At 38.9% G+C, this 12,314-nt stretch overlaps 1 protein-coding gene across 1 annotated transcript in view; it reads right to left on the reverse strand.

Annotated features, from left to right (window-relative positions):
• Positions 1-7,676: 7,676 nt before the first annotated feature.
• LOC109065293 (ubiquitin carboxyl-terminal hydrolase 43-like) overlaps positions 7,677-12,314 on the reverse strand; it is a 79,629-nt gene continuing 74,991 nt past the window's right edge. Inside the window, exon 15 of the mRNA XM_042729352.1 lies at positions 7,677-11,517. Coding sequence (XP_042585286.1) covers positions 10,472-11,517 — 1,046 coding nt within the window. The 3' untranslated portion in view covers positions 7,677-10,471. The remainder of the gene's footprint in view (positions 11,518-12,314) is intronic.

Genomic DNA, 12,314 nt, shown 5'->3' on the forward strand with positions numbered 1-12,314 from the left:
TTGACTTTGATTGCTAACAGGTGTCATCAACCGGAACTCTGTTTGAATCTGAGTTCTGACTTATTAAGCTATTGCCTTTGCTTGTATGTGTGCTTGCCTGACCAATGTCTTTGACCTAAACGTTGCTATTTTTAAATTTTTGAATAAATGGAGAATAACAGTGTGCAGATTGTTTTCTATTATTTGAATAACCTTTAAAGAACCAACTTTTTTCAACAATGTTTTTAGATTTGTGGAGTAAAAATCATAGTTTTTATTTATGCAACTAAAAAGATAAAATTTGATGCAAAGCTGAATTTTCAGCATCATTACTCCAGTCTTGGAGTAGACTGAACTCCTGAAAACAGTTGTGCCTCTTAATAATATTGTGGAAAATACTTTTTTTCTCAGAATTCTTTGATGAAAGTTGAAAAGAATGTTGAAAGTTGAAAAGAACAGCAGAACAACAGTTTATTTTAAACAGAAATATTGTATAGGCTAAATGTCTTAACTATATAACTTTTGACCAATTTAATGCATCCTTGCTAATTAAGTATTTCTTTAATAAAAGAGAGAGAAAAAATAATTTTAAATGCTAGTCTTTAAAATTAGTAGGTTAAAGGTTTTTGCAAAAGCAGCTAAAAAAAAGTAATCTCAGCTGTTTGCAGATACCACCTATTTTGAAATTTTGTGATCTGATGAAATGAAATGCAATATAATTCATATATATTTACATGTCCAAATAGGCCTACTTTACGCGAATACTTGTCCTGAGTGTATATGTATGTAAGGGAGAAAGACAGTAATTGGAACAGTTCTCTGACCTGTCACGGATGAACTCAATTCCCTGGAACAGATGCCCTGAGCACTGGGAATATTTCCCACTGCATTATACAACAAAACAACAATTTCATGTTCTCAATTACACAACCCACTCTCAGACAGGAATTGGTTCCTAACATGAACTGTATGCCCTCAATCATCGTTCTTCCACTGTTTCTCTTAAGCTTTGTTAGTGTGATAAAAGTGTTCATCTTTCCAAAAAGCCATTGCTCTGTAAACCTCAATGCAGCAAGAACAACTCAAACAGATTCTACTCCAGGGCTTTCCAGTCAGACAGGAGAATTATAATAATTTCTTATGGAATAGTTTTCAAAGAGAGCTGTAGATGCCTTCATTATATTTTCAACACACTTCAATGTTTTGACAAAATAACTTGAAAACAAATCTCACCCTAACTTTGACTCAAGAGGAGCGAATGCTCTTAAATACTGAAAGAGGAAAATTACAACAAGGTACAACAATGATAATGAAAGGTCCCATGTGCTGTTCTACCATAATGACACTTTAATTACTTTGATTTGAAAGTTAATGGTTGTAGTCACAACAGGGTGTATAGCTACTTCTCCCTTTTGCCTAAAACTTACGGTGGAATACTAAATACTCATTTTATCTAAGGAATTCACAAGGCCATACTGAACAACCTTGGAATTAAAGAAAAGCCAGTACGCTGTTTTTTAATCAATGCATATCTGTTTTGGGGCTCTGGTGCAAAATAGGCTTAAGGTGAAACAGGGCTGTGTTATCTCTGCCATAAGTTTAATTAACCAACAGATCAAGGACCACATGAAAGGAATAGTTCACCCGAAAAGGTTTTTCTTTTTTTTTTTCTGGTGCATTCAGCTATAGCAAATGAATATAGGCCTAAACTGTACAAACTCAGTATCGAGTCTATCGACAGAGTAATTTATCTAACCTGCTTATTCCCGTGAAGTAACATTAATCACATAAACCGCAACATTTTCCTTGCAAAGTGTATAATTAGCTTAGGTACATAAAAATGAATATTTATGAGGGACTGAGTAATGCAAACTTAATGTTAATGAAGAAATTTGTTTGTCAGGAGAACATGAGGGAAGTAATGAGAAGTGCCAATTTAGCCTGGATGATTAATTATCAAGATGGATCTTAGTTATTGTGAATGATACAGCCAGTGGCACTCACAAAACAAAACTGCTTAAAAGTAATATTACATTTACAATTTAAGTGTCTGGTTCAATCACACATTATGCTTCATCTTTCTGAACAGTCATCGACCATTAATGAATGCGTTAATGAAGCTCGTGTTGTACAAAATGTGGATACCTGGAGAGCTGCACTGTATATCCAGTTTTGTTGTTTTAGTAGTGTTTTCCATCATCTTCGACTAGTCCAGATTATGTTGGCGCCTACGCGAAAGTCAATTCCGCGCACATGCGCAGACGATGCACAAAAATGTGTCACGTGAGCACGATGAGAAGGTTTTGGGTCCATGCAAATCCTACTAATTATGGATTTGTTTAGTAATGACTAAACGAAGCTTAGATGTTTTCCTCTCAAAAGGATTCATTATTCGAATTTTTTCATAACAATGTATAGCATATACCAAACTGCTTCTGATAAATAGACCTAATAGACATTGTCAGACTTATTTTAGTACCAGTTCACCGACAGAAATTAATTAAATGACAGTTAATTTGGGGATCATATAAAAAAAGTGCATATTGGGAAAATACATCATCATGTTTTAGAATAAGGAAAACGTACTCGGTTACTAACGTAACCTCGGTTCCCTTAGATACGGAACGAGTACTGCGTCTTAAGCTGTTTAGGCTAAGATGCTGTGGGGAAAAAGTCCTTTTCTCTGATTACTGAAGCCTTTTTCAATCACGCAGTGAAACTGCACGACCATTGGTTCATGGAGTTCGATAGAAACGAAGCAATGGCGGCGCAGCACAGCTGCGCAAGCTTATAGAGGTGAGAGAAGCCGCCCGAGCCCGCCAAAAAGGGCGGGGCATCAGGCTATATAAGCGGCCGTCTCACCTAGGCAAACTGATTTATTCGACTGAAGAAATGACATGAGGTGTCCTTACACATAACACGGCAAAGTACGCAGTACTCGTCCCGTATCTAAGGGAACGAGGTTACGTTAGTAACCGAGTACATTCCCTATTAATACTACACTCATACTGCGTTGTAAGCCGTTTAGGCTAAGACACTATGGGGACAATAAAATCACGCCATGCTATCAGGAAGGATGACCGGGTATTTTCCCAGAGCACTAAGAAGGGCTTGTAACGAATATGTAAAATATCCCAAACCAGTCGGGGATGTAATTACACCAGTCATCTTGTTCACCTACTACAGTTCAGGTGCCCATGAGGAGGCCATGCCCCTTGTGGAGAGTGTTCTAACTCCTATCGGACATTGGAGCCCGGAGGATGAGTAAGGCTATCCATCCGGATAGCCTTAGCTTCGAGACCGAATGACCCTTGGTGCGGCCTCTGAAGCACACAATGAGCTGTTCTGACTGTCAAAAAGAGGTGGAACGGTCAATGTAGGCTCTTAAAGCCTTGACAGGGCAGAGTAAGTTCCACTCCTGATCATCCTGAGAAGGAGGAAGTGTGGAGAGAACAACAATCTGGTCTCTGTACTGAGTGGAGAGAACCTTCGGGACATACCGAAGGTTCCTTGGCTTCAGCACGACCTTGGAGTGGAGTAGCTTGGCCTGGTACACTTGAAGCCCTGCCATGGAGTGCAGTGCCGAAGCAGCCTGGCCAGCTGAGGCGTAAGCTCATCCTGCGAGAGCCGAAGTCGTCCAGTATGGCTTGATGGGAGGGTCGCCTTAGACTTCCATCCAATGTTAGCAGGCACAGGTGTGCGTCCACGGCTTCGTCAACTGGAGAGATCTACTCGTAGCCCTTCTGCCCCACGCCGTCAACTGCAGTGAGGGCATGAGAGGCAGATGTTTTGAGGCGGGCAGAGTAAGGGGCACGCCACGACTTCGTGAGCTCCTCGTGGACCACAGGGAAGATGTTCCGGCAGGAACCACTCGTCTAGTTGGCTGCGTGAGGGCTCCTCAGGTGCAGACCACTCCAGCCCGAATTCCTCGACGGCCTTAGACAGGACACGGATCAGCTTGGTGTCCACAGAAGTCCTGGCGTCGACCGGCTGGGTAGATGGCAAGGGGGCGGGGTCCTGAGTCAAGCCCGACCAATCCTCGGCGTCTGAGGCCACTATTGACATGCTGTCATCTAGCAGCTTGTCTTCGGACCCACCGAATGAGACCAGGTCTTTCGTGCTGGCAGAAGGACGCTGGTCGTAGACGCGCGAGTGGACGGGTGAAAACTCTCTCTGAGGAGAGACCGATGTACGCGGGCCTTGAGCCGACGTGAGCTTGATCTCATCCAAGCGCTGGGATCCTCTGCCCTGCTGTTTCTTCCTCACAAGCTCCTGGGAGGAGAGATACGGGAGGGCGCGAGGGGTGGAGTTGCTTTCTGAGAAGAAAGTTATCTGCGAGCGCAGAGAGGCCAGACTCATATCCACGCAATGTGGACAGGTCGTTGTCGATGAGTGCGGCTTCAGCATGGGACTTCCCCAGGCCTCGCATTCACTCATCGTGCCCGTCATCAGTGTGCAGGGCGGCCGGGCCCTACACGAACCACAGCTGTGGTGTGACATTTGAAACAACGCCACAAAATTTGCTCTAGGAAATTTGCTCTTTTTATACAAACCTCAGCAAAAGCAGGTGTAAGTGCTGAAGCACGATCGACACTGCAGGCGGCTCATGAGCGTAGTTTCACTGCGCGATTGAAAAAGGCTTCAGAAATCGGAAAAAAGGACCTTTCCCCATAGCGTCCTAGCCTAAATGGCTTACAACGCAGTACGAGTGTAGTATCGATAGGGAACTAGTATCGTGTAGGGCTGGGATTTGCTCTTTTAACTCGTCATGTGGTTTTCAGGCAAACAAAGGAGCTTCCGACGTCACAGATTGTTTGTTTAAAGATTAATCAAGCTCCGATACAGTGAAATGTTTTAATATATTATTTTTTTTTTTTGTACAAGCTTCAGAGCTTTAGTGTCAAACACAAATTATTTCAAATGTACCTTTTAGGCATATTTTCGGCTTTATCAAACACTACTAATTAATTTGAGGCCTGATTATTCAAAATGTACATGCTGAGCTGTGGCACCATAGGCTACCTCACTGTCTTTTCACAGTGTTTTTGTTCTATAGCCTTCTACAGCCTTTGTTCTATATTGCATTGTTCAGTAAAAAATACAATTTTAAAACCGAACAGGCCAGAATAATAAATAGTATAATTAAAAACTGCAACAGTCATGTTTAAAACAGAACAATCATTTCTGAATAGCAGTTTTGTTAGGTAACCACAGGCCATTAGTAGCGTGAGTGTGGAGAGGCTGAAGAAGCTGCTGAGCTGCTGGTATACATCGGGTATTATTCTGACTCTCCTGACTCTAAAGTGAAATCAGCCCCGGCACTGTAGGGAGGCTGCATCCTCATGATGCTCTGTTTACGATCCCTTCATGATAAATGTCATGCATTATTAATGCATCAGACCTAGTTCCACAGAGTCATAAACAACAGCATGAGATCAGTGGTTTGGGAATGAGACCACAACAGTGCTTTGAGTTAAAAACAAATCAAAACCGTAATCAGAAATTTGCCAAATGGACTTAAATAAAATAACCTTATCCATTCACTCATACATAAAAAATATAGGAAAACCAAAAAACAAATTTTTCATCAACCCCAACCCAAAAACTTCAATAAACCTCATTAACCCCACAAAAACCCAATAGGATTTTTCAGCTGACTTTTGGATTATTGCAGAAAATAAACTCTGTGACCAAACAAAAGTTTATGATTCATACACATTTTGCACAACTTTTATGAATTTTGAAGCCCAAATACAACTGGTAGAAGTAAAAGCTAAACACTGGTTATTAACTAACTAAACCACGGTCACATGACACATGACTTCATTAAGCTTCCAACAACTCTTTCATTATTTATTTAAAAACATGAGACTGTTAAAGTGAACTATAGATGGATAGATTAGTTTTGGCATGATGTTTAATATCCCTGACAACCTCTGTAGTCTCATTTAGCCACTTGTTAGCCACCGTCTGTTTCAAGACAGGAAAAAGCTAAAAAGTCATAAGGAGGCATTACTTGTATTTTATGGCATAGAATAAATGTGAATATATCTTGAGCTTGTGTTAACCACAGTCCTTATGTCAGGAATTTAAACAAAAACCCACTGATTTCATGATGGTCTCTTTTTGAAATAAGGACTGCTTAAATGTATATTTCTGGGTTTTGATCTACAAAAATATGTTTTAGTCTCTAGTCTATTCTAAAATTGTTATTCTATCATTGTGTTTTCCTCTCAAACGATGCACTGGAGACTGAAGGAGATCAATGACATCAAACATCATTTGTTCAAGACGAGTGAGTAAATGTCATTGACCCCAGACCTGATGCAACGTCTAACAATGCCATACTTCATATGAGAGCTTCAGTGGAGGAAGTAAGACACAATGCATTGGCTGTGTGTTGTATAATCATTTGCAATATACAACAGCACAGAAACATCTATGAAACAGCTCAAGCAAGCTCATAATCAGCTATCAAATTATGGGAGGAGGAATTAAATGGGACACACTGAAATAAAACGGTCCAACGGCTGGGTGTTAATCCTGTGTCAGGGCTTAATGACTCACACCGAGTGGAGGAGGAAATGTCTGAATCAATATTTTAATATAAAAACCCAAAAACGACGGATTATGTGAACATGCACTTCTGAGCACACACCCTTGATTTCACTTGTGAGCAACTGCTTAAGTTCTCAGAACCACCAAGACGACTAGAATCATTAAAAAGAAAAGAAAAAAAAAAAGAATAGAAAGAAGTAGGTCTTTGTAAATTTTCATGATTTGAGGAGATGAATATAAGGAGATTAAACTCATTTATTCCGCTCAGTCATGCAATTCAGTTTCTCAGAGACTGCAGGACAATAGTGAATGATTAAAAGCCAAATCACGCTGTCATTACATTTCTCTGCTCTTTAAATTCAGAAACAGCTCTTGTCTTGTCTTTTATTATCATGTAAGTGTTTCCAATCTCTTGTCATGGTTTTCTTGTAATTTAGTGGAAAGAAGGTAAAATATTCATGATTAGCACATTGTCATGTATATTATGTATACAATAAAATGAAATCAGAATGAGAGTCCAAACAGCTGATAAAAACATCATAATAATCTACAAGTAATCCACACCACTCCTATGTTTTTAAGAAGCAAATCCATCAAGATGTTTTTTAACTTCAATTCATTCCCGGCTAAAATAGAAATATGCACGAATAAAGCACAGTTTACAAGCAAAATCCTACACAAATATATTTTTTGAGGACAACTGGGAATGGACTTTTTCACTGGAGGAAGCAGTATAATGGATTATGGACTGGTATTCTGGTCAGAAGTGACTGTTTAAATTAAAACACCTTAATGATGGATGTGTTTCTGATGGCACCCATTCACTGCAGAAGATTTATTGGTGAGCAACGGATGTAATGTTAAATTTCTCTGAATCTGTTGCAATGAAGAAATAAATTCATCTTCATCTTGGATCTACATTTTTTTTTTTAGCACATTTTCATTTTTGGGTGAACTATTCCTTTAACCAAAGTTAACATATGCATGGAACCAAAAAAAAAAAAAAAAAAAAAAAGAATCTGTGTGTTATTGCAGTGGCACAAATGAGACGCACACACACAAAACATAACTAGAAAACAGCCACTCAGAATTTTGCAATCATCTAAAGCACAATAATGCTGCTCACAGTAGCACCTACATAGGTCACAATGCTTTATTTGCATCTGCAATATAGCTGCCATCTCTGTAACAACAAGAATCAATCAATGTTCACACCATACAGTTGTATTGACATTTAGACGATGTTGCGTCATATAAAATCATGACATGATAGGAATGACAATCTCAGAGGCAGTGAAATGATTTATTGATTGAGGTGCAAATGCATCTGTTTTAAAGCAGAACAACCAACTCATTAAAAATGTGTTTAGAAAAGTTGTGCTTAAAAATCTAAGAATAAAACCAGTTGCAATGGGTTAGCACAAAGTTTTGAAATCCGTGATGACTTGCTTGATCTCTTGCTACTTAACAAGCATCTCAGCCTGTGTTTAATTACACATAATACACACAATTAAAAAATGTGTGGTACAAAAACCTAAAGAATAAAGAACTTAAATCTCTCAGGAGAAGATGAGAATATATGTCCTCAGTAATCATTACATCCAAAAACATTAATCTTAATCTTACGTAAGCACGGGTCTTCAGGTTTAGTGTGCATTAGCAATAACACAGGGAGACTAATTTCAGGTGAATGGTTCACGTAAAGCATTATCATATTCAGATTGAGCAGTGATATGAGAGCACATCACTCCAGAGATCAGGAAAGTGCACTGGGATTATAATTTAATGAATTGTTTAAAATGTGAGTGGCAAAACAGAGTTAAGTAATATTACACTATTACTATATTATTCTGTTACAGTGACCGAGTGATATTCATATTTAAAACTTACAAAAATAAAATAAAACACTCATATTCTAAATCACATCATTCTCAGTCTGTGGGCATCTGTATCATATTGATATTTATATGCTCGATTTCCAGCTGATACTTGAACGCGCTGTTAGAACTCTATAATGTCTGATTGTACTCGCAAAGTTTCCCGTCAGAAAACAAACAGTGAATCTAGCAGTGAACAAGGTGCACGTTGATATGAAACATTTAGTGTAGTTTGGGATATTGTGGGAGCGAGATGAATAAATGTTTGCGCGTTCTGTAGATTTATTTCATCTGTGGTGAGGTGTGCGCATGTATGTATATAGTAGGTAATGATCCCTATCCTGAGATCTTTACAAAAAGGCACTTGCATAAATATACATAACAGTTCACTAAACACATAAAGCAGACCTCCATTCTGACCTTCAAGCAGATCCTACTGTATCATTACTGCTAATTCCAGCCACTTACATGTGATGCTACATCTCTGCAGGTATAAATGGAGATTTAAGCACAGGCTTCTAGATATGCAAGTTAAATATTGTTTCTAAAAACAATAAAAAGTTATGATACAGAATGTCAGATTTGAGAGGGGAAACACAAGCTCTGATCCAAAACCTAGTGAGCTGCCTCACTGCCTACACCCTACATAGGTAGCTACCTTCTAAGATTCTGAATTAGAATCTCATGAGATGCTCTGTATATGCAGAAGGTGTCATACAAATAGGACACTCAGCAATCATCAACAAATGGGAAATTCGCAATCATTTTCAATACAGATGACACGAGAGTAACTTAAATACTATATTTAAGTGTTTTTTCAACTTTTAAGTCCCAGGGGTTGATTTTCAACTACTAGCCGTCAGATTCTTTTTTGCTATATGACAGTTACAATAATACTGACTTGGAAGCATTTTTATTTTATTCTTTTAAAATGGTTCAAATGTCTTTTACAGTATATCTATAGTTACTGTGTGAAGATATATTAGTTTTTCAGAAAAGTTGCGACTGTTCGACAGTTGCGGTGTCATTACCACCACATCAAAAATGTTGCTCCTAATTTATTATCAAAAATACTTGTACTTGGATACTAAGGAGACAACAGTGTCAGTGGACAGCTTGAGGTGAAATCAAATTTGTTACAAAATTAAGGGGAAAAAAACAAGGTAAACATCAATTAGAGTAGTTTTGCTTTTTTTGCCCAATTTGCGATCAAGCTGTAATTTTGTCAAATGTGTTTATCTATGATACATAAAATGCTAGCTACAAATTTAAGCTTAGTAAAACAGAAGAGTCTGTCATTTTATTCCAAATGTCAAACTGTCATTTCCATCCCAGAATGTCATTAAACAATATATAATTTGAGATGTGCTGGAAATGACAGTCTGGTGGAAAAAATTAATGAAATTTTTCAGGAAAAAGGGACATTGTAAATGGACTAATTAAGAGTTATAAAAGTCCTAAAAGTCCACAGGGTCAAAAGTGCATATAGTTAAAGGGGACATCAGATACCCATTTTGCACAGGTTGGTATGATTCTTTAAGGTGTTCTTTAAGGTGGTCTGCAACATACTTAAAAAAACAGCTTAAGGAATTCATTAAGTTAAAATTCCTTAATGAATTCCTTAAGCTGTTTTTACCTTGTCAAACACTGCTCTGTTCATAGCGAGCCGTTTCGGTGCATGTCTCTAAATGATAATGGGCTACAGCTCACCCCTTTCTTCCTTTTTATGTGTATTCAGTGGCGCGTTACCTTAAAAACAAAACTAATCCATTGCGTCCTCTGTGGCTCTTATGTGGGGAGAAAATGAAGACTCTTACTCCTGTCTTGGATTTGTTCACTGAATTTGTTGCAATGCATTATAGGAGTGCAATCTCTTTAAAGTCTGTCTGCTGCCTTTTGGTGAAAACAAGGCGTTTTAAGCCTTCTGAACCAGGCTTTTTGTTGGAAACGTGCATAAAATGCTTTTCAGTGCTCACTAGGTTTTGCAAAACAGCAATAGTATGACTTAAGTAAGACATATTTACAAATACTATTTCCCACAGTGGAGATGAAACCCATCAGAAGCAGGACTCGGGCACAGGTCTCTGTCTGCCGAGTGAAGTGCTGCTGTATCTGATTCTCTGTAGTGTTGCATAGGAGGATTTATCTACCGCTGGCGCTTTATGGGGGGCCGGCACCAAGGGACCGTTTCTTTGGAGAGACAGCGTCCTTTTCAAAGTCATGTCTAGCCTGCTCTGAATATTGGATGAGCTGTGGGCGCGTTTTATATCAGCTGTGCTCCAAGAAACCTGCTTTTCTCTGCCGTTAACCACTTTACTGGTGCCCTTCTGAGCAGTGCCGGTCTTCCTCACCTCAATACCATTTCCATTTAGAGTCCCATTGGATAGAGACAGTTTGGTCAAGCTCTTGCTGGAAAGCGTTTTCCCGTGACCCACCTCCTTATCCTGCAGTCTGCCGGTGCTGATGAAGGGGCCATCTTTACTCCTGCTTTCCTCTGTGGCCATCTGAGTCTGTCTGGGATGAGTCCTGCTTTTCGTAGCTGGCTGGTTTCGTAGCTCTTTTAACGTGGAGTCTCTTGAATGAGATGCACTGTTGCTAGTACCATTGGACAGCACAGTAGGGGAACTTTGCAGTGATTTGCTGGCCTGAGTCCTTTCGTGCTCCTGTCTGCTTTTTGAACTGTTTTTGGCCATCGAGCCATTGGATGTGACACCGTTAAGGTCCGATGCTGGTCTGCTCTGGCCTTCAGGCAGTCTGGGAGAATCCGGACCTTGATATCTACTTTGCTCCACACTACTGCCACAGCTAGGGGAACTCAGAGAACCGTCCTTGCAAAGCTGGGCTTTGACCTGTGAAGGACTAGCCACGATACTTACTATGGGCTCCTTGGTGCATCGAGGCCGCCGGCCGGACTCAAGGTACTCCACCAGCTCATCGTTTCCGATTTGTGGAGCAACGCTGGAGGGCTTTCTGCGGTCCTTCGAAGCAAATGACCAGCGCAGTGGAAGAACTTTGCCTGGCCCTGTCTTGGATTTGGAGTGGTAGCGCATACTCATACTGTGGCCCCGGACGCTTCGTACAAATGGCGTCGGCTCAACTACATCTAAAAGCAGAAAACAGAGGACTAGTACGTCATATTTAATGCGTGCATCCCAAAATCGACATAAGCTTTTTGTAAAAAAATGTTTAATGCGGTTATTTTTTATTAAATTAATTTAAACGTCTCAGCTTTGAAATTAATTTTACTTCAAATTTTATTGCTAAATTAAAACAATAAATGTTGTTTGTTTTTAAACAATGTAAAATCGTAATTATATGTACTATATTATAAATGCGAAAAATTTTCTGTTAACGCTTCTACAATAAGTTCCCATTAGTTAACTTTAATGCATTAACTATCATTAAATAACAATGAACAATACATTTGTTACAGTATTTCCTAATCTTTGTTAACGTAAGTTAATAAAAATACAACTGTTCATTGTTAGTTCATGTTAGATCAGGTCCATTACTTAATATTGACAGATGCACTTTTTATTTTATTTTAACAATGTATTAGTAAATGTTGAGATTAATGAATGCTTTAGAACAATTGTTCATTGTTAGTTCATGTTAATCAATGTAGTTAACCAGTGTTAATAAATGAAACCTTACTGTAAAGTGTTACCAGTTTTCCTTAACCTGCTAATGATTATGGAATATATTTGAAAAAAACTGCTAATTCTGATAAATAGTTTGCAATCAAAAGTAACGACAGCCACTATTTTATTGTATTTCATCTTAAAACATAATTATATCATTAAAAAGGCAGAGAATTTCCTTTTTCCATTAAGTGCGCAAAACCACTCAAGTCAAAATGATTTAAAATCATTCAAAACCCAAAGGACTAATTTGCCACTT

Source organism: Cyprinus carpio, chromosome A3 (assembly GCF_018340385.1).
Source record: "Cyprinus carpio isolate SPL01 chromosome A3, ASM1834038v1, whole genome shotgun sequence".
NCBI classification, from domain to species: domain Eukaryota; kingdom Metazoa; phylum Chordata; class Actinopteri; order Cypriniformes; family Cyprinidae; genus Cyprinus; species Cyprinus carpio.